This window comes from Penicillium verhagenii (genome assembly GCF_028828195.1).
Source record: "Penicillium verhagenii strain IBT 33310 chromosome Unknown utg000002l_segment0_segment0, whole genome shotgun sequence".
NCBI classification, from domain to species: domain Eukaryota; kingdom Fungi; phylum Ascomycota; class Eurotiomycetes; order Eurotiales; family Aspergillaceae; genus Penicillium; species Penicillium verhagenii.
The window spans coordinates 3,817,051-3,842,184 of record NW_026643166.1 but is presented as its reverse complement, the minus strand read 5'-3'; the positions used below and the strand labels follow the sequence as shown (position 1 = coordinate 3,842,184).

The window sequence follows — 25,134 nt, the reverse complement described above, 5'->3', positions numbered from 1 at the left end:
ACACCCTAAACACCCTAAACACCCTAAACACCCTAAAATCTGCGCACTGCGCCCCGGAAACCCCCGCTCAAGAGTGACCAGTTGGGGTCTCAGATTCAAGATCTGCAAGTGCATCATGGAATATGATCCACCTCAAGCACTTGAGGAAGGGGGGGGGGAAACAAAGTACGCCCAACAATTCAATCGCGACCGAGGTCAATGAACACCCATAGCTCAAACTTTAGGGCGATTAGAATAAATAGGTAAAATGGCCCATCGTTTTTTCCCCATCCAAAACCAACTTGGTTCAACAAGAAAGAATTTCGAAATGCTGATTCTACCTGCAGTTTTTCTAGCGGCCACGGTCGCAGCGTTGCAAAGTCCCCATCACAAGGCCGCATCATTTCACCACACCGAAAAATCTATACACAAAAGAGAAAATACGCGTCAAGATCCCGCAAAACTGCAGTATCTGAATGATTTAACGGAGAAATTCATTGTGAACAGCACACATTTCCCACAAGTCCCATTCGATATAGGCGAGAGCTACGCTGGTCTCCTATCCAACACCCCCCATGGCAACTCCAGTTTGTTCTTTTGGTTTTTTCCTTCGACAAATCCTTCTGCCGATCGAGAGGTATGTGAAAACATCCGCCTTTGCAGTGGAGATGCTCACTTTCCAATTTAGATCACAATTTGGTTGAATGGCGGCCCGGGCTGCAGCTCTTTGGACGGACTGCTTCAAGAGAATGGTCCCTTTCTGTGGCAATCTGGAACTTTCGAGCCTGTCAAAAATCCGTATGCTTGGTCCAACTTAACGAACATTGTGTATGTTGATCAGCCAGCTGGTACTGGACTGTCGCCGGGACCTGCTACCGTCCAAAATGAGGTTGATGTGTCGAACCAATTCAACGATTTCTGGAAAAGATTTATCGAAACATTTAGCATGCAGGGCTACAAGGTCTATATCACGGGGGAAAGCTATGCGGGACAATACATTCCTTACCTCGCGGCTGGAATGTTGGATCAAAATGACACTTCGCATTTCAACCTCAAAGGCATTCAAATCAACGACCCATCTATCAATGAAGATGACGTTATGATTTATGGTATGTTACAAGACAAGATGAATTGCTTCAGTGGCTGACAGGGTCGTATGCTACTACAGCTCCCGCAGTGGCGGCATTGAATTACTTTGATCGTGTCTTTGGATTGAACGATACATTCATGGCAGATATCAACAAGAAGGCCGAATCCTGTGGATATAATAAGTTCCTTGATGAAGCTTTGACTTTTCCTCCGCCAAAAGATTTCCCCGTTGCCCCGGATTCCTCCAATGCGGGCTGCGATGTGTGGGACCAAATTGTCAAGGCAGCAACCTACGTGAACCCGTGCTTCAACATGTATCATTTGACGGACTTTTGCCCGTTCCTTTGGGATCAGATGGGTTTCCCTTCATTGGCTGGTGGTCCAAACAATTATTTCAACCAGACCGATGTTCAAAATGCGCTTCATGTTCCGCCCACTGACTACTCTGTATGCGGAGGCGATATTTTCCCTGCTGGTGACGGATCCTTACCCAGCGCCCTTGGCCCCCTTCCTTCTGTCATTGATCGTACCCAAAATGTCATTATAGGTCATGGGTGGTTTGACTATCTATTGTTCTTAAATGGCAGCTTGGCCACAATCCAGAATATGGTAAGTCGAGCCATTTGTTGGAAGATGATATTTTCACTGCGTTCTAACTTTGAAAGACATGGGGAGGAAAGCAAGGCTTTCAGACAGCTCCCATCGAGCCTCTTTTCGTGCCATACACCAACGCCTTGAATGCGGACGCAAATGGCGATGCCGAGGCGCCTTATACTTCCGATGCCGGCGCCGGGATATTAGGAACAGCCCATACGGAGCGTGGCCTCACATTCTCAACTGTATATGGATCGGGACATGAGATTCCCCAGTATGTCCCAGGTGCCTCTTATCGTCAACTTGAGTTTTTACTGGGAAGAATCAAGAATCTCCAGGAAAGGGGCTCATTTACAACCCGATAATCCCTTCGAAGGTGAGACTCTCACAGCAGGTTCCCCACATATTGCAGCCCGCACATGCTAACTCAGCGGTATTCTAATACAGTAGCCGCTCATCAACCCAGATCTTTGGTCAAGTAGTCTCAAATTTACATCCTTCGGTATATTTGTGTTCTAATCTGTGCTTCAAGCACAGCGAGGTGCCGTGGATACTCCGCGAAATGTGAGGGCTGATTGCATATGAGTAAGACCTCGAGGTAGGAGGAAAGATTGTCCATAGTACACAAGGCACATATTACGGCAAATATGTCTTCATTCCAAGCCGCTTAAGCATATAACAATAGTAACTGTACCCACAATCAAATGTTTCCAACGTGCGCTTAACACTTGACCATCGGAACCGCCTCAATAATTGACTCCATGGCCGGGTTGGAGTTCCAGATGCCATTGATCTTTAAACCAACGCTAGCCAACAGGTCAGACCACTGTGTTTTGGATCGCTCAACACCCGCTCCAATACTCATCATCTGGATATCCATCGCAGATTGCATTCGTGGGACATTTGTGTCTGGAAGCACAAAGTCAACGATAATGATGCGCGAGTATTGAGCATGCATGGCAGAGATGGTATTTAGCAGAATTCTCTTGCATATCCGGTCAGGCCAGTCGTGGAAGATAGCTCTGAAATAGTATGCCCGGGCGTCTTAGAGAATATTCAGTCAGTTAGAAATACTATCGAGGAGGAATTGAGGCAACTTACGTTTTACCGGCTGTGGGTCCAAAAAGCTGTAGGCCATGGTTTCTATTCCATTTCTGTCGACCTTGCTGACCATCGTTGGAAGGTCTTGCAGAATGAGTCGTCCTGGTGGGTCCGAGAATCTGGTAAGGAACCGTGATAGCTCATACCCTTCGTTTCCTCCTATATCCAACAGGAATGGAGCTTCCGGTGTGCATATCGCGCCGTCGAATAGCCTTGAAACAGGGTATACATCAAACCAATTCGGCTTCCCTTCACGGCGACTAGACATGTATGAATTGAAAAGCAGCTGTTGGTTCTTGTTCTCAGAAAGCCATTCAAACTGGCTTTTCCCGACGGCCCATTGCATAGGTGATTTGGAGTATTCCTCTGGGTTGATATACTTATTCAGACGAAGGTATTCGGGAAGCTTGGATAGGGCAGGAAGGGTCAAATCATATCTGGCGATGTCAGTTTAGAGAAGACCAAAGTTGAACTATGGCGGTCAAATTACATGCATGGGACTCCATCGCGTCCGATCGGCTTGGTCATTGCGAGAGTCTTGTCGGTTTTTTTGTAAATCTCTGCCTCCGAGCTTGAACACAGTCCTAGAGAGGTCATCACCCTCATGAGGCGAACTTCATGACATTTCAGTTAGCGTATGGAGAGTCGTTTGCGTGGTTTTTTTTTTTCGCGATGAGTGCTCACTGATTAACCCTCTATCGGCGCCCGTACGAACAGCGATTTCCGATGCTGAGATTCCTTCGTTCTTGGATATGTTCATTAGCAGAGAGAAAATTTCAAGGTCCACCACTGTTCTCAGCGCAGCATTCTCTGGGGGCTAATGGTACATTTATGAAGGTTAATGCTTTGATTATGTAATTCTGAACTGGCGACAGATTCACATACTTGATAAATCAACCGCAGGATTGTCTCCGTTGGTGTCTCAACGACTAGCTTGAGTTCATCAACGAGTTGAAGAAGGCGAGCATGGCCATTACCCGAGGTGGATGATTCCTGTGCAGCTTCTATCTTGATTTGCTCTGCCAATGATTGTATCGAAGCAGTGGACATGTTGAGAGGTATGCGTATGGAGATGACCAACTGGCTTTACCTTCAAATGTTGGAATTGCTGTGCGATAGATGGTATGGAGACTCAGGACTGCGACCTGGGGACTTGAATTGATGGAAGCTTTGACCTTGAAACTTTCAATGTTCCAACCCTGCAACATTGAACTTTTGTGCTTGGGGCCTGGGTTCAAGAGTGCAGAATTGAGAGAGAACATCGTTGTATTTATATCACAATCAATGATCGAGTTAAAGCGATCACCCATCCCCATGTCATTCAAACAATATCTCTAGAAGCTTGTTCCGATCTCGCTGTTCAGACGTGTGGAAGTCAAAACGCGACATACATTTCACTTGGAAATAATGCCGTAATGATATTGCCGATCGTCCAGATGCCCTTCAATGTTGTTTTTTCATCAGTTGATCTAGCTCAAACGAGAACCCGCTTATACATGCTTCTATATTCTTGCAGTCTTGCTTCACGGGATAGATTCTCCACTTTTCTACCCTTGACGAGGAATCTGATAAGAATCCGGCTTATCTGATTGCGGCTGTGGCGCGACTAAACCTTGGCATGAAATGATGATCTTCATGACATGATGACTAGCCCGAGCCTTCCGTATTTTGAGCCATAGAAAACAGAAATTTGAACCCACTCAGGCCGTGTTGAACCTAAAAATCATTCGTGCTCCGTTATGCGGAGAATTTTGAATGAGTGGACATCTGGAATGATGTAAGCCCATGTACGAGATCATCCCTGCATGAATATATATGTTCTATCGCGGCTCAAGGGTCCAGAAAAAATTCCGTTATCGGAGAGAGTGGACGATTCGAGTTCAACATTCAATGTTTGAAATCAATATCTTGCGTCAAAGAACCAGCACAGCCCCCCTCAAAGACCGCCCCACTTGAAAGCTTGTCTTACACGGCACTCTTTCTCCATATCTGCGAGGTTTCTGGGTTTATCCTATGTGGCTTTCTGCGTTTTCAAAGTCCATGACATCGCGATGGCCGCAAACATTCAAAGAAGAAATCTGTCCCGGGCCAGCAATGCCCCATTAGCTGATTTAAATGCCTCACACATCTTGGGATGATCTTAATTTCATTCCCAGTCGGGAATCAGAAGCAATTTCACTTTCCATTTGAAACTCGTATGTACATATCTCAGCACTTAAGGTTTGAGAGCCGTAGCCTGCTAGAATGAAGCCTATTCAATGTTTTAGATTCTATATAGCTTCAAATGTTTTCGATACATAACTCTTACACATGTCATGCAATGTGCAGATTGGGATAGACTACATGCACACATGTGCACATGTGCATGTGGCTCAAACATTTGAAACATTTGAAACATTTGAAGCATATATGTAGTCTGTATTCGGCCGCAGGCGCTCAAGTGCTCGTAGCATTTGAGAGTCAGATAACAGTAAAGTTATTCAAACCTTGGAACCTTGGACCCTCAAGTGCTTGGAACATTTGAAGCCATGCAAATTCATACATATCACAATGTAAACATTAATTGCTTCTACACGGAGGGTCGTCGAATTTTGTGAAATAAGTGCAAGGGCAGTTTATGTATTGAATAAAAATGTAGGTACAGATTTATGTCCCAGAAAAGAAGGGTGAAAAACGAAAAATAAAACGACCGATACAGCCAATTGAGATGGCGAGCCAAAGACGAGCGAGCTCAGCCCATTGAACTGGGGAAAGGGACCCTTACTTGAGTGATTCATTGTACATATATGTACGAGGTTTCCATGTACTAGGCTTCCAAGGTCACTTGTGAGAAGCACTGGGAGCTTAGATAAGGGATCCCAGGGCAACACAGGGAATGGCGACGCCAATGAGATCTCCGTCCTGTTGATGAATTTCGTCAGATTATGGCCGTGGAGGCTTTTTGAAATGTTCAAATTAAGACTAACGGCGTTGGATTCAGTGTTCTGGCAGCAAGCTATGTTCTGCTTGCATTTCTGATTTATGAGCTGATCGACACCACCGCCGACGACATTGAGAACTGGAACTATAAAATTGTAAGTGCATCTCCAAAAAGGTGCTACTCGTGAGAGGGGGACGTACTGTTGAGGCTGAGATCATTGCATTGGCCGAAAAGGCCGAGGCCATCGCCACCGGGTCCTCCACCCAGGGCAGATTGCAGAACTCCTGCAAGTGGGCCGTTGTTGCTTGTGGTGATATCCTTGGTGTAGGTTGTCTTTTTGCAGCAGCTGACCGTGGAATTATTTCCACACTTAGCCTGAGCCTGCTCCACGGTCATCCCGTTGCTAACAGGGAAGATGTTGCCGTCGCTTCCAGACTGAGGCAGAGCCACGGCGGTAGCAGCGAAGATGAGAGCAGTGGTGATGAACTTCATTTTCATGGTTGAAAGACTGTATCGAGCGTGGAGTATATACTAAAGAGCGAATGAAAGGCGAAAAGGGAGTTTTTGAGGATGCTTGGGTTGATTGTGTTTGAAGAGAACCAGCGGGATAATGAGCAAAGTGGAAATTTGGGAACCTTTATACACCTACTGACTTCTTATCAGCTTTCAAACTTCCGACTTCCCTCCTTGATTATGCTTTGTTTTCCTCTTCCCGTGTTAGTTCAACCCAACTCCTCACCCCGCACCCAGTCATTACAGCGTCCAAGTAGTAAGATAGACCCTCGAATGGCTTGATTTGCCGACTCAGCTGATTTCAATCTTCGAATATTGATTATTGGCAAGCCACTTGTCCTACCTGATAGAGATTTCAAGCTTGATGCGAGCAACATAGTGGGGGGGGGGGGGGGGGGGTTCTGTAGAGTTCCGCGCGCTCTCGACATGAGGTCTTATGTTGTACAACCTCAAGTGAAATCGCAGCTGTCCCTGTGCACCGATTATTGTACAATCTTCGAAGAGGTTTTGGTCAATGCATTTTCGATTTGTCGTTAAGACCACACGAACATTCAAGGCAATTCGGTTTCACAGCACTGCAGAGCAGCAATTGAAGAAAAAGAAAAATACCGATGTACATATACTAGTACCTACTAGTTAATGAATGGTGGACTAGGTCTTCCTTGATTGTGATCGGCATTTGCATACATATGAAGGGGCTCTATTTGCTTCTTTCGGATATAATGTAGCCCGAGGATCTGAGCTCAGCGGATGCATATAATTAAATGGTAGGAAGCTTGGAAAAGTATGAGTGGCAATTGGGCAGGCAACATGCAATCAGGAAAGCAGAGTACATAAGTAGCAAGTCTTGCAAAAGTCCAAAATTGTTCAGGACAAAATTAAATGTTCAAAAGAAAGGCCCCCCTTCAAAAGTTCCAACATTGAAGGTTGTCGAGCCAGAACTTGTGCATACTTTCCAAGGTTTTTTCATGGGTAATGGAATCACAAGACTTTCTCAGCCGAAGTACTTAGATACGTGATGTGATAAAATTGTCGATCTTATTAATTCACGGACTCCTCCCGGGGTACAGGGCTCTGGCGCCTACCTAGTAGGTAGCAGCTGCGCATTGGGCTACTATTGTGGCAAGGAATCCATCGATTCAAATGATCAGCATGCACATGTAAAACTGCGTTATGGACCCGTGGAACGCACGTGCGAGCCAACAATCAGTAACATTATTCACTACTACAACAACTCATCAGAGTATGAGAAAGTTGGCTAGATTGCACATGTGGCAACGTGCTACCTACTTACTACCCGTGGGTTTAAATATGCCATAACTAGCCCCCCTCCAGTGCCTGGATTGCCACAATCGAGCAAAATGGACCTCATTCTGGTATTAAGAAAACACCTTTCCACCAATAATGTCGCTGCGTGAACCTAGGTGGAAGACAGGGATGTGTTCAATCGGCGCTTGAACCTTCACAGTCTGGCCACCTGCGTATGTCTGATTTGTCCACCAATAGGTCCAGGGCAGCGCAGAAGTTGCAGTCGAATTCCCAGCCACATCCGGAAGATATACAGACCATTCCGAAACATTGGAGACAGTAACGGGGCTGATCAAAAGTCGTGGCCCAAACATGTACTGCTGGGTTGTGACATTATTGTTCTTCTGCGTCAACTCGGCAATCCGTGAATCCGATGACTGGAAGTCCATATACAAAGGGCGCATGATCATGCGACCAGTGAGGTGAAACTGAGCGAAAACCTCCTGGATGTAAGAGGCCAACTGGTAACGAAGGTGAATGTAGGAGACGATAATAGGAGTATTTTGTTCACCATACGACCATGGCTCATTGGCGCAGGTATAAGCGCCCTGTACATAGCATGCCCGAGATCCATGCGTCCTCATAAATGGCAAAAATGTGGTCCATTGAAACCAGCGAAGATACAGTTCTCGATATTCAGGTGTATCGATGTTCGCAGACCACCAAACGGTGGGGTCAGCCTGGAAACCACCTGCATCCACAGTCCACCAGCCCCAGCCGGTTGCAGCAGCAGAAAGGCCACTTGCAATTTGTGCGCTGAGAGTCTCCCAGACTGCAGTCGTGTCCCCAGACCAGATAACGCTGCAAAATCTCTGGGAGCCAATGTAACCCGAGCGACTTAGGGAAATATACTCACAGGGGGTTCCTATCTCACTTGATGTAGCATTTCGGTATCCCTCTTCAATAGCTTGCTGATGCGCCCAGGGGTATAGCTTGCCGACACTTCGCTGGGTGCCAGCAGCATACATAACATCAGGCATTGGGAATGGAACAGATTGAATGTATGAGCTCTGGCCATTGTTTTCGTACGCCTCACCCAGTGCCCCTCCGTCTGCCTGGTCTATCCAGAAATTCTTGATCCCCTTGTCGAAGTAGTTGCGCTTCAGAGTTTCCCACAGAAATTGCCGAGCTTCGGGGTTAGTGGCGTCATAATTCCTAATGTACGATCCATTCCAAGAATCGGTAGTCCCGGGACCAGAGCGCGTAGCTGTGAGATACCCTTGAGTCATCATCTCAAGGTAGTTCAGACTATCATCAGCCACGCTAGGCCACAAAGAAGCCATAATCTCCGCGTTGGTGAAGTTCCTCACTTGAGCCGCCATCTCGGTAACATTGCTCCATAAACGTGGATCCAGAGCCCAGTCTCCTTGGTGAGCCCATGATTGATAATCAATGACAATCATGGACACCGGGATGTTGCGCTTGTTGAATTCCTCTGCCAGTAAAACAACTTCAGACTGATTTTCATAACGAAGTTTGCTCTGGATATAGCCGAGAGACCAGGGTGGGGGACGAGGGGATCGACCGGTAAGCGCGGATAGACGTTGTTGCAGTACATCATAATTTCCCGGCGTCGAGCTCACGATGAAATAGTCGACAACACTGGCAGCGTCGGAGGTAAATCGATTTCTCAGGGTGGAGAATTCCATTCGACCCGTCGACGGCATGTTCCAGATGAATCCATATCCTCTGTTGCTCATGAACACCGGGGTCGGAATGTGTGTATTGAAATTGATGAGATCAATTGTTGAACCCTTTTTGTTGACTTGATGGTCTTGTTGGGTGCCAGTTCCGTATATCTGCTCATCGGGGGTCGTGCTGAACGAAAACTCGGCAGCGAATTCGCTCCCTGGGCCAGTCCAAGAGTAATAGCGAGGATTAACCGACTTGAGAGGTGCATACTCGTTGGTGAGCAGAGTTTCGGTGCCATCGGCCTCTACCCGATAGAAGGCTAAACGATACCCCCCCGGGTTTCCCGCCCCGCCGGAAGTACGAACAATCATATTCCCATTGCGTAGCTCTTCGGAATTGTTTCCAGTGAACGCAGTATCGAAACTCATGCCATGGGCCTTTCCGTCCTCTGGGCCTTCAAGCGGAGGATCGTAAACAAAGCCAATTTCCTGGCCGGTTGGCGGGCGGAAAGGCCATGCACGTACACGGAAGCCGTCATAGCCAAAGGGCTGGACTAATATGGTCTCAAAGCCATGTTGCATGCGAAACCCCTTGGAGGTTGGTTGATGGTAGCTCTGTGGTGAAGAAGCCGTTGTACCAATGGCCAATATGGCGCTCAAGGCCGCAGCAAAGAATATCATGATATCTGTTGAAACAAATCATTCACGATTTCACCTTCAACAATTTGTTCTTGCCCGTTGCCAACTGACCATCGTCCCTTCTTTAGATCCCCAATGGCCCACATTTAGGCTGAAATCAAGTGAGACCATCGCATTTCATCCCCCAGGCATGGTAATGAGTTACAGATCGTCACTGCCGGTGCCCTTGGCGGCAGATATGAATGGTGGAGGAATAGACCGGGGGTTGAATACACAAAATGTGCAGGATTCGGGGCAGAATACCCCGACAACATTGACATGCACCGATCGCGATTCTATCCGAATCTGGGATGCGTCAGTTTTCTTTAAATGAATTTGGGGGTATAGAGTGGGGTGATGTAGCATTGACTTTCAAGGAGCACTGTTGATCACTGACAGTGACATCACGATCATCGAGTCTGCAGTGACAAGTCCCATGATCTGCTTTGATTGGTAATGACAAACAAGTTGTCAACTATTTAGTCGACTGAAGAATTTCAGATCGCGAGTGAACTCAAGGTATACCGCAGGAGCTGGAGAAGGCGACAGAAAGATAGGAATTTCTGGAAAGTGCTCCAAAATGGAGTAATAACATCAAAGTCGCAAGGTCGGGCTGTTGCTGTCAAAGGTGGTCAGACACTAAGGGTTTCTGCCAGGTTTCCCCGCCTCATATCATACTAGCATTAGTACAGTGCCTAGTACGCCCAGGTAGTGTATCCAGCTATACTGTACTCCAATATATCTAATAGATAACATGTATGTCCTCCAGCCTACAGGTTACTAACTCAGAATTTTCTCGCAGGTAGTTAGAACTTACTAGTAGTTACTATTACTAGTAGTCAGTAGTAAATTTACGGCCAGCATTTTAGGCTATAACTACTAGTACTAGGCAGAATATCTGGCGGTGAGGTGATGTCACACATATAATTATTTTATTGTTTCCCCGCATCATGACGCAAAGTCCTGTTAGGTCTATACCATCTTCAGCATGGGCGGTGGAAAGAACCCCCCATCCCATCACAGCTTGAAAATGGCGGAAAAGTTGGCCCATAGCCTCAATGTTCATTTACATGCCGTGGTAGACCTGGGAAGGTAATCGCTGAGCCGCATCCCCTTGGTTCATGAATCGAAAACCTTAGTTGACAACCACAGCAACGGCATTCGATGTTCCATTTCAGACCTTTCAAGTCCCACTACTCGCGTCATTCCTACTGTTCACTTTCACCGCGTCAATGTCTCTTTGTACGAGGCGCAGATGGACTCTGACACGGGACGCCGCGTCCCAATCCCCCAATCGGTGATCGACAGGGTCGTCAGCGCCATTGTGAGATTTCAGATAATCTGTACAGAAATAGGCGTCCCGCCCAACAATATTCGTCTTATTGCCACGGAGGCGACTCGAACTGCTATTAACTCTGCGGCGTTTACCGATGCGATACGCAAAACGACCGGCGTTGTCGTGGAGATGCTTCCAAAGGAGGAGGAAGGTATCGTCGGGGCGTGGGGCATCGCAAGCAGCTTTTCGGATGTGGAAGGTCTGGCCTTGGATCTGGGAGGGGGCAGCATGCAAATGACCTGGATCAGCTCCCACGCCGGGAATGTTCGCATTAGCCCCCGGGGCTCAGTCAGTTTTCCTTACGGAGCAGCAGCGTTGACTCAGAAGTTGGCGGACTTGAAGCGGGGCAAAAGCAAGGACGAAGCGGGAAAGGCCAAGGAGCAATTCCGTCAAGAGATGGCTGAGAACTTCCGGGCCGCCTTTGACCGTCTCGAAGTACCTGAAAGTATGATTGATAAGGCCCGATCCCAAGGAGGATTCCCACTATATCTATCCGGTGGAGGCTTCCGTGGATGGGGCTATCTTCTCTTATACCTGCACCAGACAAGGGGTCAGGATTATCCCATCTCGATTATCAACGGGTATTCGGCGCTCAAGCAGGACTTTGAAAACACAAAGGCCCTGGAGGAAGTGGCCCGCACCGCACACGAGATTTTCCGAGTCTCAGATCGGCGGCGCAAACAAGTCCCCTCTGTTGCATTCCTGGTGAATGTGTTGGCCGAATCATTACCGCACGGGATCAAGGAGGCACATTTCTGCCAGGGGGGCGTCAGAGAAGGAATACTCTTCCGTGATATGCTCCCAGTAGTCCGTCAACAAGATCCGCTCGAGGTTGCAACTGCCCGTTACGCCACTTCATCAGCCCACGAAATCGCTGAGTTGATGCTGTCCGCCCTTCCCCGGCCTGTGGAAGGCCGCTCTGTTCCATCTTCTGTCACTGTACATCTGGTTCAAGCCTTTGCCAACTCTCTCTTTGTTCATGCAACCATGCCTAAGGAGCTATCTTCAAGTGCTGCCATGTATAGCACAAGCACTGGAATTCTCGCATCCACCCATGGAATTCCTCACTCACATCGCGCTCTTCTGGCATTGATGCTTCAAGAACGGTATGGCGGAGAATTACCACCGCGTGATGTCGAGTTAAAAACTCATCTGCAAGGAATTCTCACCCCAGAAGAGGTCTGGTGGACACGTTATATTGGTAAATTAGGACTTGTTCTCGGTCAGTTGTATCCTACTGGATTCATCGACTCCTCCAAACCACGTATTGTTCCATCTGCCCGGTGGGTGCATGGACTTGGCAAAAAGGGAAACAAGGATGGATTGGAGTTGGAAATTTCTCTTCAGAAAGCCGCATATGACCCTACTCATCTTAAAGAGGAACTTAACCATGACGTGCAGAAGATTGTGAAAGTTGGGAAACGGAAGCACTGGATTGGAGGAAAGGACGGTTGGGGCGTCAAAGTGGTTGTTTTGGTACGAGAAGAGGAGTTGTTGCAATGACCTCGGGACTCGCAGAAGGATCCATGCACAGTGACATTGAAGGTTTATGCCTAGCTGTATAGGGCTGTTATTCTCAGCAGTACCCCCCGTGAACGGGTCTTCCAAGGTTCTAGAAATCCAGATACCCAGTACATACTAAACAAGTCAAAAATTTGCATCTTTCAGGTCGTTGAGTTTGATTTTGTTTCCCAGAACTTTCCAAATCGACACTGGAAACCCTTTCGGGTCATGTCACATACATGAACCCTGGAAAGAGTGGCAAAGGTTTAGCCAGTCCCGAGATGCTATCTTTTTATACATGTCCCAGCTGGCAATAGTCAAAGCATTGTGACATGTATGGGGTTCCAATGGGTCATATTGCGTGTCGCGGCCCTCCAGAGTCTCGCCTCCCGAGGCGCAACCTGCCCGGAACTGGAAGTACAAGAAGCGTGAAGAATCTTCTAAATCTGTGAGTTGTTTTTTCAGCGGAGCCAAACTCAGGTATGATTTCTCTTGCCTGAGAGGAAAAGTGTAATTGATGCAGCAACCTTGGAAATTTCAAACGTCACTTTGAACGACACACTCGTTCCGTTCCCCTCTAGGACTAGTGCTGTCGTCGACATCTGGAAGTATTTATTGGTGTTTCTCGGCTATCAGGCTCTTCTATTCTTCTTCCCTTTTTCCCTTCTCCACTGGTCTGGTCATTGTTGTCTCTCCACTCTTCCTCTTCTCCTTCACAGTGCTTGATCAATACTCGAATTTGACTCTTGTTCTCCAATTTGTCCCACTCACTTTGGCGACCTTACCAACAGCGACCCAACAACAGTTAAAGCGATCGTGTATGTCAGTCCTACGCATGTCATACGTGACTTTGGAAGTATCACTAATCTTCTTAGAAAACCCGATTCCCAAACAAAGGATTTCGCGAAAATGCCGAATCCCCACCCTATTCAAGAATCATCCCGAGAAGCTAGTAGTTTATTTCTTTTCCATCATATCTTTCTCCCGCCCAGGCTTCCACAATCGAGTGACTTCAACCCCGAAAACGATATTCTCCTCCTCAAAGCCGTGATCGATGCCCTCGATGGCTTCCGGGTTGACTTCCATGATGAAGAACTTGCTGCCTTAAAAACCATACACACAATGATTGTCCGTCTGAAGCAAACTTGCAGTTCTGACGGCAATTTGCTCGAAAGTGAGCTTTACAAGCAATTTGACAGTCTGAAGAAACAGGGTGAGTATCTTTGCCATCAATTCAAATAGATGATGTCTCACACTCGCAGGTGGCCTTCTCCCTATCTATGTGCGTGAACAGAATGCAGGGGTACTTTTCACAACTCATGAAGATACGATACATGTGGAGTCCTTTGAACTGTCTCCTCGTAATTCACCTGTGACAATGACCACAGGCCGGCTGATACGTACTTTTCCGGGCCCCGCAATTTCAATTGATCAGGCGATTTTCAATGATCCCGCTCTACAGATGATGGTCGCACAGACTCTCACCAAAATGAGTTATCAGGCAGCCCCAGGAACCAAAGCAAAAGTGAAAAAGGCTCAGCAAACGCATGATGAGGACAGAGATACTACGGATCCCAAAATGGTGACGGAGTTCCTCATGGCAATGCTTCATCCTCTAGGCTCTAGCCTGGACACCCTGCAACTCCAAAAGCTTACACGAGAAGAGGTTATGTGGTGTAATAGTCGATCTCCGTGGCGGAGATCCTCTCTATGGCTTTTTATCAGAGTGCTCATTCAACTGGTGCTCATGAGATTGTCTGTGGAAGAGAACACGTTCGATCTTTACAAACAGTTCATCATTTATTTCATGTGCTCTACCCTTCGGACTTCATTGGAATTCACGGGAACACCCAGCGAAGAGATTTATCTCATGAATGCAAAGATTTCCCGTCGACTGATGAAGCTGGATTTGCCTAAGGAGCCGACCTGGTTCGCCTCGGCTCAGCGGACACTGAGCCAAGCGACGCAAATAATCAATTTTCGATGGAAGAACATCATTGAAAAGAGGCAGCCCGGTCCCGATGAACTGCCATTGACGACCTTGAACTTTGACGAAGACACCCAGTGCAAATTCCCCACTCTTGACCGGTTTGTTCAGTGTATCAGGAATCGAAAATCTGGCCGACCACCTGTCATTCCCTTCCAGCCCGAACTCCAACTACTCAAAACACAGCCCTCAATCCTTCCCACACTCTTTCACTCTGTTGATGGTGATTACCATCCATACAATCTTGCCATCTTTGAAAACTGGGTAGCTTTAAACCTAGATGCCTGGATGGACACCTACCAGCAGGATCAAGCAACATGCAGCCGTCTGAGTGCATTGATCATGGAATATTCCCGTGCGGTAAAAGCATGCAACCAAGAAAATCCAGAAAGCTCGTCTGTCATGCTTCTCACTATCCTAGAGCTGTGGGTTGCTTGCGATAAATCTGCAGTTCTTGCACACAACATTTTGAGAGAATACGACCCATGTCTGCCTGCCGATATATTTCAACCACTTTTACTGCCGTTTAAATCACAAATGCTGAGGTTATCTCGGGCCGAGGAATATCTCAGGGAGCGACAGAAATTGGTTCAATATCGCGGGCCGGGCATATTTTCGGACTTTGGGACGTCGGACTGTTTCTCTGTTAGATACTTCGATCAGTCAGAGGAGCATCGGCTTTTATACGAAAGAATTGAACAAAAGGCACAGCGCGACAGAATGTGTAAGCAGCGAGAGCTTCCTCGCTCGATCGAAGTGTTTGAACAAAAGGCTGGTCGCTTCCCCAGGATACGTTTGCTCAGTCGCGACGCCGAAGAACGACTCTTTAATCTGGTCCTCACATATATATGTGATAATGGCCTTGACTCTCTGCCGATATCTCGACAGCCCGTGAAAGTCAGAAATGCCGTGCGTGCCTATGTCCTGAATCCGACTCCTACAGATTATGAAGTGGCAATTGTTGAAGACGACGGTCCAGCCGGGATCTGGACAGAGAGTAACAGGAGCCCTCTTCTCTTACTACGCGGGTTATTTGCAGAGGGTGTTTTGAGCTTCTGCTTGGGCCAAAAGCGGTGGCGTGTCAACTATGGACCAGACTCTAATCGAACACCCCAAACCAAGCTTTGTGTGCCATATCGTGCGAAGGACAACCCTTCCCCGCGGTCCGAGTTCAGCCACCCAGACGTCATTGTCATCTTGACATGTCTGGCCTACTACTATGCTGGACTTGATGATGAAGATATGTTCCTTGTCTTCAACCATCTTGTTCAATCAGACCAAGCTTGTATAGTGTACCAACTGTGGGTGGACGACTCACCGATGCTTCCACGTGAGTACCATCAATTGCTAAGCTTGAATCTTGATGACCGCAATCACTGCACAAGCCAAATATTTCCCGCATTTCGATTCTCCAAGGCCACTATCGACTATTTCCTGGAGAAGTTTGTTTTTCCAAGGGAGATGAAAGAGTTTCCTAGTAAATTATCCGCCTCTGGGTGGGACCTTGGAAAACTCAAGCAAATGCCAACTGTGGGTTTTAGCGGTACAAACGACTCACGCAAAACTTTACCTCTGAGCGTCAAGCAACTGGATCTTCCAAGGCAGAATCATACAAACGCTCTCGTTCTTGAATATTTGTTACGACCGGAGAACGGTGTGGCTCTGATATCATGTCAAAGCGACCCATGCAAGACGGATGCTCAAGAATTGTTGGAATTTGTCATGAGCTTGAGTCCTCCCGCTCAAGTCATTCTTGATGTGGGTGCCCAGATTTTGGAACTTAGTAATTCTGAAGTTGCAACGCAGTGGCTTGAAATGATCTCAAAGGACAGTCCAGTTCAGGCTGTAGTATTTGTTAATGACCAAGATGTGATTTGCGTAATCGACCGCAAAGGACGCGTGGAAAGCCTGCAGACCTCACCGTTCGCACGACAGTTGGAAGTGTGTTTCATTTTTCTCGATGAAGCGCATACGAGGGGAATTGACTTAAAACTTCCCATAACCTATCGCGCGGCAGTTACCCTCGGCCCTCGTATTACAAAGGACAAGTTAGTTCAAGGTGAGACTTTCACAATATTCTCCCCCCACATGCGACAATGGCCAAAGATTGACTGAAACACTAGCATGTATGAGGATGAGGGAGTTAGGCCGCGGTCAGTCTGTGGTCTTTTGTATTCCTGATGAGATCAATGCCAAAATTCTAGCGTTGAGTGGCAAAGAGACCGAGCGAGAACTCGACGCTTCGGATGTCGTCATTTGGGCAGTCTCCGAGACTTGGGCTGACATGCAGCGAACCATCCCTCTTTGGGCGGTTCAAGGATCGCGTTTTTACCGTCAAGATGATTTATGGGAGCGTAATCGACACGCTGGACTCACACCCATAGATTTGAACGACACTGACAAGTTTCTTGAGCCGGAAAGCCAAACTTTGGAGCGTCGATATCGACCTGGCTGCCAGCAGACTGGTTTGATCGATTCAACTTCGGTTTCCAATTCGAACTTGCGTCTCATAATGGATCGCTGCGATGAATTTCAATGTGTGAACTTTTCCTCGTCGACTCTCCAAGAAGAGCAAGAACGGGAGCTCGCGCCTGAGATTGAATGCGAACACGAGATTGAAAGACCTCCACAGGCTTCCCCAGCTGTACATCGAATCCATCCACATCTACGTACTTTTATTAGAACAGGTGCTCTCGAGGCATCGTCTGACTCTTTCAAGCCGGCCTTTCATGTCCTGCAAAATACGTCTGCAGCTTCCTTGCTAGGCACGGTTGAATTTCCCACCGATCTACTTGTGACAACGGATTTTGCCACTACTGTAGATTTCCCTGCAAAACCCAAATTTGTTGCGGATGCATTCCAAAGACCAGTTAGATGGATATTGACGGCCAAGGAAAGCGTGCATCCTATCAGTGGAAACACCGGGACAGTTATGCTCATTATCAGTCCCTTCGAGGCCAATAGCCTGATGATGGACATACGCAAATCGACCGTTACTACCTTGCACTCGTACAGCCCACGTCAAAATCGGGAATTCCCTCCATTGGATCATCTGACGTTACACATCGTCCCCAGGCAGGTTGGAAGCATATTCGCTTTTGATTCCCTCCTCCAGGTTCAACTAAACCTCTTTTCCGGGCAATTGTATCTTGAATCGTATTCGCAGTACCAATATCTTTGTGAATTTCTAGGTGTGGCGTCCGTGAAAACTCCAGAAGGTCTTGTTGTTGCTGCGGATGGGTTTATCGAGCAAGGTGGAGTGGATGGAAAATCCTCTTTCCGCAAAAGTCCTCTGGGGTTTCTGCAAATCCTAATGTCCCAAATCAGGAAGGACTGCCAAGATATCGGAAAGACCCATATTGGCAAGATCCTACGAGGGCAACTGCTAACTGCTTCTGATTTCCCGGACACGGGGGCATTGTTGGCGGGGTAAACAAACGAAGCGCTGGATGATTGTTCCGTCTTATTGAGTCATAGACTCATAGTCCATGGACTTATTAACTGTGGGAGTGTCGAAGTGACTGCGAACCTCAATAATGTGATAGTCTTAAAACGCAATTGCTAAAATTAAATCGCTTCATGGATCATAAAGGCATACTCTTATGGAGCGCACTAGTAGTACCGTCTGTAGTCTACTTTACTTATTATGGTGAGTACCTAACATTTGAATGTTGCATGTGGAAGTTGAAAGTTGATACCAAAACCCAATTTGGAATGTGTACACTTCTTCTGCTCTCACCGCTTACTCTAAGAACTTTCTGCCAATTTCCCCCTGTAACCTACCTGTTCATTACTATTCGCAAAGGCTTAGGCCTAAACATATGAATCATGATATATCTGCGAACATGATATCGCATGGAGTCGGAGCTTCAAATATGCATAGCGCATTGTATCGGCACTTGGAAAGCTGGGATGATTGCGTAAACGTTGGAATGGGCAATCGCGAACTCCATATATCAAGTGCTCGCTGTCCTGAGTCCTGCCGCCCCCCTGAGCGTACGGGTTAACTGAGCATTGTGTGGCACCAGGGAAGCGCATTCGAATTAGTGAAATAATAGCCATGTGACTGTGGGATCGACGCAAAATGAAGAAAAAGACGCGTCAGAGAACTACTAATTACGGGAAAGGGCACCAAGCTTTCTGATCGAGGCATCGAAATAGAACTGCTGAACAAATCCCATTACCGGAAAGGTTCGCCCAAGCTCTGTGCTTAGTACTGATGTAGGCGCGGACATGAGGCAGACCAGAGAGCTTTAGGGGTATGTTATTCTCCGTACCTTTCAACCTATTGTCGTTCTCATAAGAATGAACGGCAAGACTGGGCTCGTGCAGTTGATTTTAGACAAGGTCAAGACCTCAGGAATATTGTCGAACTTATTCTAATGTTGGTAGTAATCTAAAATACCACTGTACATAGTACTTCACAGTCTAGATCTATTCCACGGCGATTGATACCTAAGCGGCAGGACTTTGTAAAAAAAAAAACACAATAATGCCCCCGGAAATCCATTAGAAACGCCACTCGAAAAGCCCCAATCACGCAATTTATCGTTATGACTGAGGAATGTATAAACAATGGCAGTAGAGACCACAAAAAAAAAGAAAAAAGGTCAAATATGGGGGAAAGAACAGAAAATATAAAATATGTGAACGAATTGGATGGCAAAAAGGAAGGGGGGAATAGGAGAAGCCTAGAAGGGTATCGCAAGATGGAAATGTCGAGATGAGAAAATTAAACATGGAGCACTGTACGCCGTCCCACACGATCCACCCGCAGTCCCAATTTCTCCAGCTCCATCACGTCCAGCAGACCCCGTCCGTCAAACACCCATTTGGGCTCAATCATGCTGTATGCGATACGTGGCCACTCAATAGCTTCACTGGTATTGTGCCGGGTGGGAGTGGGCTGGTAGTCTGTGCTATCAGAGACAAACGAATGCTGTGTCGATGTCGATGTCGATGTCGATGTCGATTGATCTGAGATGCTCCAATTGGGTTTCTTCATCGGGCTGTAGCGGAACTGATCACAATCCGTGACCAGCAAGATGGCATGGGCTTGTGAACAGGCCAGATATGGGTCACTGTGGACTTTTACGATCCCCATCTCCGCGATTCCTGGCCCTAGCTCCCGCATGATATCTTCTTGGCGACAATAGGGGTCAAAAATGGTAATCTCGGCCGGTCGCTCTTTTAAGACATGACAAACTTGTAAGTAGACTGGCATAACCAAGGGGGGAGGGGCAGGGGGAGTGGAGTCTCACCTTCTAGCAGCGATCGAATAATTTCCACGGCCAACGACTCGCGAGTATCACCCGTATTCTTCTTGAAAGCAAACCCAAGAATCGCGAGCTTATGACCCACCAAGTTCCCTTCAAATCGCTCAATTATCTTCCGCGAAAATCGGTCCCGCTGGCGCTCATTCATAATATTGACTTGTTGCCAGTACAAGGCCACGTCATCCAACCCCAGCGAGGCAGCCAAATATGACAGACTGGCAATGTCCTTTCGAAAGCAGGAGCCCCCAAACCCTAGTCCCGCCTTGAGGAATTGAGGTCCAATGCGAGCATCCATGCCAATGCCCTTGGCTACCTGATCCACGTCTGCACCGGTGCGCTCGCATATGGCACTGATGGAGTTAATGCTACTGATCCGTTGGGCCAACATCGCATTAGCAACAAGCTTCGTGAGCTCCGAGGACCACGTATTCGTTTCCAAGATTCGGTCTGCAGGAATCCAGGCTTTGTATAGATTGGCCAATGTGCGAGCGGCCTGGCGTCCGGCGGGAGTTGCGGCGGATCCGATCAAGACACGGTCGGGTGTTGTGAGATTCTTAATGGCAGTGCCTTCGGCGAGAAACTCTGGGTTAGAAAGCACCTCAAAAGAGGCCCCAGGCCGGTGAGCAGCAAGCTATACTCATGTCAGAGACTTCAATGGATCAATCGACAAAAGGAGAGGCTTGAAAGAACATGCGCACCATTTTTCGCACTCGCTCCGCTGTGCCCCCGGGTACCGTGCTCTTCTCAACGATTATTGCCCCAGACTTCGCATGAGCTGCAACATCTCTCAAGGCACCATCAAACGCAACCATGTTAGTCGCAGACCCAGCGCCGACGCCGAACATCTTCGTGGGTGTATTGACTGCCATGAAGATAATGTCCGCCTTCGCGATCGCGCGCGCAGATTCACATGTGAAATACAGGTTCCGTTGACGTCGAGAGATCTCACTCTGGTCACTCTCCACGCCGTCACGAACCACTCTCACGAGGCTATCCAATCCAGGCTCATGGACAGGCAAATGCGGGGATTTCCATTGTTTGATACGTTGTGGGTCACGATCCAATACTTCCACTACCACGTCAGGGTTGTGCAGGGCCAAGACGGCGGCCGTGGGACCTCCTATATAAGACGTTAGTCGAAGATTTGGATTTGAACAGTATTCAAATGCTTACCAACGTATCCGGCACCAACTACACACACATTCTTGACAGGATGGGCTCGGTGGTGTTCTTCAGTAGGTGGGGTTGACTCAGGCAGCGCTAACTTGGGATCATCAACGTCTGAAGGGCGAAACAGAGGACTTGCGCTGGGACTGGTGGGAGCTGTAGAGCATGACTCTCCGCTCTCTGAGAACAGGATATCCATGGGGATCTCGTCGCATGACATGATGTTCTTTTTTGTTTTTTTTTTCTTCTATTCTGACCGTGATTCAAAGAACGAAGACTTGACCGCTTATATCGGTCATTCAATAAAGAATCAAGAAGACAGTGGCGCTGGAGAGGGGGGAAAGGTCAGTTGAGGATGTTATTTAAAAAAAAAAATAAGAATAAGAACATCGAAACCAATAGAGGAATCGATCTTCTTGAAACCTTGTTTCTCCTTTTTTTTCCCTCGTTCTTCGGAATGCATTTTGTGAATGACAACCCCTCATGACTTGAAGGGTTGATGAGATGTGGTTATCGGGGGGTGGTTGTGCCTATAGTTGGGGTAGAATGATACATGCGGAGGAGAGGATAAGAACGATTGGCTCAAGCCGCTCATCATCAGTTCTCATAGTTACATGTATTGTAAGCACCTCTCAGCGGGCAGCTTCGGCACGTGCCATCCGCGGAGTTACTAGTGAAATCGTGATCTCATTTACGCTTTTTGATACTTGCATTCATTTACTTCTTATCTCCCCTTTTTTCTCTTTCATGGGTGGGAGAAGAAAATAGAGAGAGGGAAAGAGGGAATGTCGCCACATCATGTCTGAATCCGCCCCGTTGCTCTCCTCATTCCAGACGAGTGATGAGTTCCCTAGTATCTTGCAGGGCAAGAAGATCTTGTTGGCAACAGAATCATGGGGCCCAGTCAATGGAGTTAGTCGCACCACTCGCAGTCTCGTCGAGTACTTGCAAGATCATGGTGTGAATCTTATTCTAGTCGCGCCCGATTTCAAAGGCGATACTACTAAGCAAACACAACCATGGGAACGACGACTCCCAGGATGCGCCCTGCCTTATAACCCGGATTTGACTGTCGTTTATCCATTCCATATTGGCCATGTATATCGACAAGCCTTCAAACCCGATATCATCTACCTGGCCAGTCCCGCATCGTTGGGTTTCCAGATGTTGTTACAGATTCGCCAGTTACGCTCGTCACCCCCCGTGCTTCTCAACTTCCAGACAGATCTATCCGCCTATTCTGAGATCATGCTTCCTGCACCGCTGGACCAGTTTGGGGTCTGGTTGCTGGGGGTGGTGCAGGGCTTCCTGTTTCGCTCCCGTGCCGTCCATACCATCTTTTACCCGTGTTCGGCCATTCGTGGCTACCTCAAGCACGTCGGGGCCCCCGTTGACCGAATGGTCCAGCTAGGTCGTGGAGTTGATACCGCTCTCTTCACACCGGATCAGCGAGACGAATCCTATCGCCAGGAGATCGCCCCGGATGGTGAAATCATTCTCATCTGCGTGTGTCGCATTGCACCAGAGAAAGGGTTTGAATTCCTCGCCCAAGTCGCCAGGCGTTTGGCCGTGGAGAAAGTCCCTTTTAAATTACTCATTGTTGGGGGAAATCGCAACCCAGTCGTTGAAAATAAGGTCAAACGGCTATTTGCCGAAGTTTCGAACCACATCGTCTTTACGGGCTTTCTCACTGGAGTCTCTTTGGCTCGGGCCTACGCCTCGGCTGACCTCTTCCTCCATTGTTCTGTCACTGAGACCTTTGGACTAGTCGTTCTCGAGGCTATGGCCAGTGGGATCCCCGTTATTGCCCGTGATCAGGGTGGACCATCCGATATTATTCGACATGGTCAGACCGGATTTCTTGTTCCACCGCAGGATCTCGACCAATTTACCCTTTTGACACGAAAGGTCACAGAAAACGCAGCTCACCGGAAGAATCTCGCGATCGCGGCCCGGCGACAAGCAGAGGACACCACCTGGGAGAAGATCAACCGTCGTGCAGCCTGGCAGATAGCTGAGGCGCTGACACATGCCGACCAAGAGTCGCACGGCCCTTCGCCCCGGGTCGGATCGGGAATCATCGCATGGGTCATCGAGCAAGTCTGCTTGGTGCTGGCCGTCGCGGTGGTCTATGGCATGTGGCTAATCGCCGTGGTACCCTTGATAGTTCACGGGCACCGTTTCGTTCCACGCGTATGGCAAGCGTTGCGGAATCAATTCCAGTGGAGTCGCCCACAGCCCCGGAGTTGATACTTCCTAGTACATGTATGAGACATAATCATGAGTCTATAGAGTAAGATGTACTTCATCTAATCTGCAGTGAGTTGCCTTTTTCTTGGGTGCTGCCATGATTATACGACTCTTACGATTAATACGATTATATTATCCACGAATTTATCATTTTATCTATGTATACCTAAGTACCTTGAAACAATGTATCTGTATCATGGGGTTTATATACGGCCCTTTGAGGTGCAGGTTTGGCGGGTTGGGCCAAGCCAAGCATGTAAAGGACGGTGATTAGATTCGCAGTGATATTACAACCGAACTGGGGCAGTGTCTGCAGGGACGAGGACATGCCCCTCTGTGACGAGGGAATTGGGACATGACAGACCGTCTACAAAGGCAGAAAAGTTTGTCAACGTGACCTCGGCAATCTCGGTCAGGGCTTCGTTGGTGAAGAATGCTTGGTGCCCACAGACCAGAACGTTGTGAAATGTCAATAAGCGCATCAACACATCGTCATCAATTATCTCGCCTTCATGATTGTTGTAAAACAGTTCCCCTTCTGCCTCGTACACATCGAGTGCGACGGCCCCTAGATGACGGGTCTTCAAAGCATGAATGATGGCCTTGGTATCAATCAATCCTCCCCTTGATGTATTGACCAGCATCGCCCCGGGTCTCATTTGTCCCAGGGTGGTTTCGTTGATCAGATGCCGCGTGCCTTCGGTCAGTGGACAATGAAGACTGACAATGTGGCTTTCCTGCAACAATGTGTCCAGGTCAACAAGGGTCCCGTACTGACCAAACTCATCTCCCGCGAATGGATCATGAGCGAGCATTTTACAACCGAAGCCGTGGAAGATACGTGCCGTGGCAAGACCTATCCTTCCCACACCAACGATACCGACGGTCTTGCCGTGCAAAGTGGTGCCTAGAAGTCCCTCAATATTGAAGTTCCCCTCTCGCACTCGATTGTAGGCTCTATGGGTTTTGCGATTCAGTGTCTGCACCAAGGCGACTGCAAACTCCGCCACCGCTTCCGGCGAATAGGCAGGAACGTTGGCGACGAAGAGGCCTAACTTTTCTGCGGTCGGGAGATCCACGTGGTTGAAACCTGCACATCTTAGCAAGATGGCTCGCACCCCCTGGGTGGTGAGGCTAGTTAGGACGCGGCTGTCCAATGTGTCGTTTACGAAGACGCAAACCGCATCACACCCGTTGGCCAAGGGTACGGTCTCCTCAGACAATGCAAACGCGTGATACTCAATTTGACACAGGTGTGGAAATCGCTGAGTGCGTACCTCCTCCAGATAGGTGCGATCATAGGATTTGGCGCTGAAGACGGCCAACTTCATGATTGGAGAGGTTTAATTTTTCTTTCTTTGGTACTATATCGGTTGTTTGACCAATATTTGGGAGGATATTCACCAGGACCAGAATGAATGAAGATATGCTTGGGCCCTTTGAGCAATGATTGAAAGTCATGACGCCATCATATCCATGTGTGAGTTTTCCCGAGACCATGGCTGCAAGCGTCGAGAGGGGAGACTTAGATCTCAACACTTCCCCGGATATCAGATCGGGGTAGGTCGATCGGAGGGAACATGGAACATTCCTCCCGTCTCAAGTTAATTTAATCCATGGGGAAGTACATTTGACGACCCCAGATTTCGGAGGGTGTCTTGGACAGGTTCAACCAAGGTCAGCATCTAGGTAGGATTGGGAATCGGTGTAGAGCTACAGGATGTAGTCAATAAGTGTGGAGTGAGGTGATAGGACTTCTGATAAGGATTGTATATTGTACGGTGTGTACTAGGTACATAAGT

General features: G+C 47.9%; 9 protein-coding genes across 9 annotated transcripts; 4 read left to right on the top strand and 5 right to left on the bottom strand.

Annotated features, from left to right (window-relative positions):
• Window positions 1–307: 307 nt before the first annotated feature.
• On the top strand, window positions 308–2,027 carry cpdS (uncharacterized protein; the record flags this gene model as incomplete). The annotated part of the gene is made up of 4 exons (XM_057160806.1): window positions 308–616; window positions 668–1,088; window positions 1,130–1,677; window positions 1,734–2,027. The coding sequence occupies 4 exons, from the start codon at window positions 308–310 to the stop codon at window positions 2,025–2,027; spliced, it is 1,572 nt and encodes a 523-aa protein (XP_057027054.1).
• Window positions 2,028–2,383: 356 nt separating this feature from the next.
• On the bottom strand, window positions 2,384–3,813 carry N7466_001407 (uncharacterized protein; the record flags this gene model as incomplete). The annotated part of the gene is made up of 5 exons (XM_057160805.1): window positions 2,384–2,706; window positions 2,764–3,200; window positions 3,254–3,377; window positions 3,448–3,580; window positions 3,649–3,813. 5 exons carry the CDS (start codon window positions 3,811–3,813, stop codon window positions 2,384–2,386), a joined length of 1,182 nt encoding a protein of 393 aa, XP_057027053.1.
• A 1,794-nt stretch (window positions 3,814–5,607) lies between these two features.
• N7466_001406 (hydrophobin family protein) lies at window positions 5,608–6,181 on the bottom strand (the record flags this gene model as incomplete). Its single annotated transcript, XM_057160804.1, has 3 exons — window positions 5,608–5,664; window positions 5,730–5,827; window positions 5,884–6,181. 3 exons carry the CDS (start codon window positions 6,179–6,181, stop codon window positions 5,608–5,610), a joined length of 453 nt encoding a protein of 150 aa, XP_057027052.1.
• A 1,394-nt stretch (window positions 6,182–7,575) lies between these two features.
• On the bottom strand, window positions 7,576–9,816 carry N7466_001405 (uncharacterized protein; the record flags this gene model as incomplete). The annotated part of the gene is made up of 1 exon (XM_057160803.1): window positions 7,576–9,816. The coding sequence occupies one exon, from the start codon at window positions 9,814–9,816 to the stop codon at window positions 7,576–7,578; it is 2,241 nt and encodes a 746-aa protein (XP_057027051.1).
• Window positions 9,817–10,801: 985 nt separating this feature from the next.
• On the top strand, window positions 10,802–12,652 carry N7466_001404 (putative transcription regulator (RTG2); the record flags this gene model as incomplete). Its single annotated transcript, XM_057160802.1, has 2 exons — window positions 10,802–10,905; window positions 10,966–12,652. The coding sequence occupies 2 exons, from the start codon at window positions 10,802–10,804 to the stop codon at window positions 12,650–12,652; spliced, it is 1,791 nt and encodes a 596-aa protein (XP_057027050.1).
• Window positions 12,653–13,561: 909 nt separating this feature from the next.
• On the top strand, window positions 13,562–18,072 carry N7466_001403 (uncharacterized protein; the record flags this gene model as incomplete). Its single annotated transcript, XM_057160801.1, has 3 exons — window positions 13,562–13,865; window positions 13,915–16,698; window positions 16,763–18,072. 3 exons carry the CDS (start codon window positions 13,562–13,564, stop codon window positions 18,070–18,072), a joined length of 4,398 nt encoding a protein of 1,465 aa, XP_057027049.1.
• A 1,299-nt stretch (window positions 18,073–19,371) lies between these two features.
• Window positions 19,372–21,302, bottom strand: ugd1 (UDP-glucose dehydrogenase; the record flags this gene model as incomplete). The annotated part of the gene is made up of 4 exons (XM_057160800.1): window positions 19,372–19,826; window positions 19,901–20,546; window positions 20,614–21,035; window positions 21,089–21,302. 4 exons carry the CDS (start codon window positions 21,300–21,302, stop codon window positions 19,372–19,374), a joined length of 1,737 nt encoding a protein of 578 aa, XP_057027048.1.
• Window positions 21,303–21,880: 578 nt separating this feature from the next.
• N7466_001401 (glycosyltransferase family 4 protein) lies at window positions 21,881–23,332 on the top strand (the record flags this gene model as incomplete). The annotated part of the gene is made up of 1 exon (XM_057160799.1): window positions 21,881–23,332. The coding sequence occupies one exon, from the start codon at window positions 21,881–21,883 to the stop codon at window positions 23,330–23,332; it is 1,452 nt and encodes a 483-aa protein (XP_057027047.1).
• Window positions 23,333–23,619: 287 nt separating this feature from the next.
• On the bottom strand, window positions 23,620–24,663 carry N7466_001400 (2-hydroxyacid dehydrogenase; the record flags this gene model as incomplete). Its single annotated transcript, XM_057160798.1, has 1 exon — window positions 23,620–24,663. One exon carries the CDS (start codon window positions 24,661–24,663, stop codon window positions 23,620–23,622), a length of 1,044 nt encoding a protein of 347 aa, XP_057027046.1.
• Window positions 24,664–25,134: the final 471 nt, after the last annotated feature.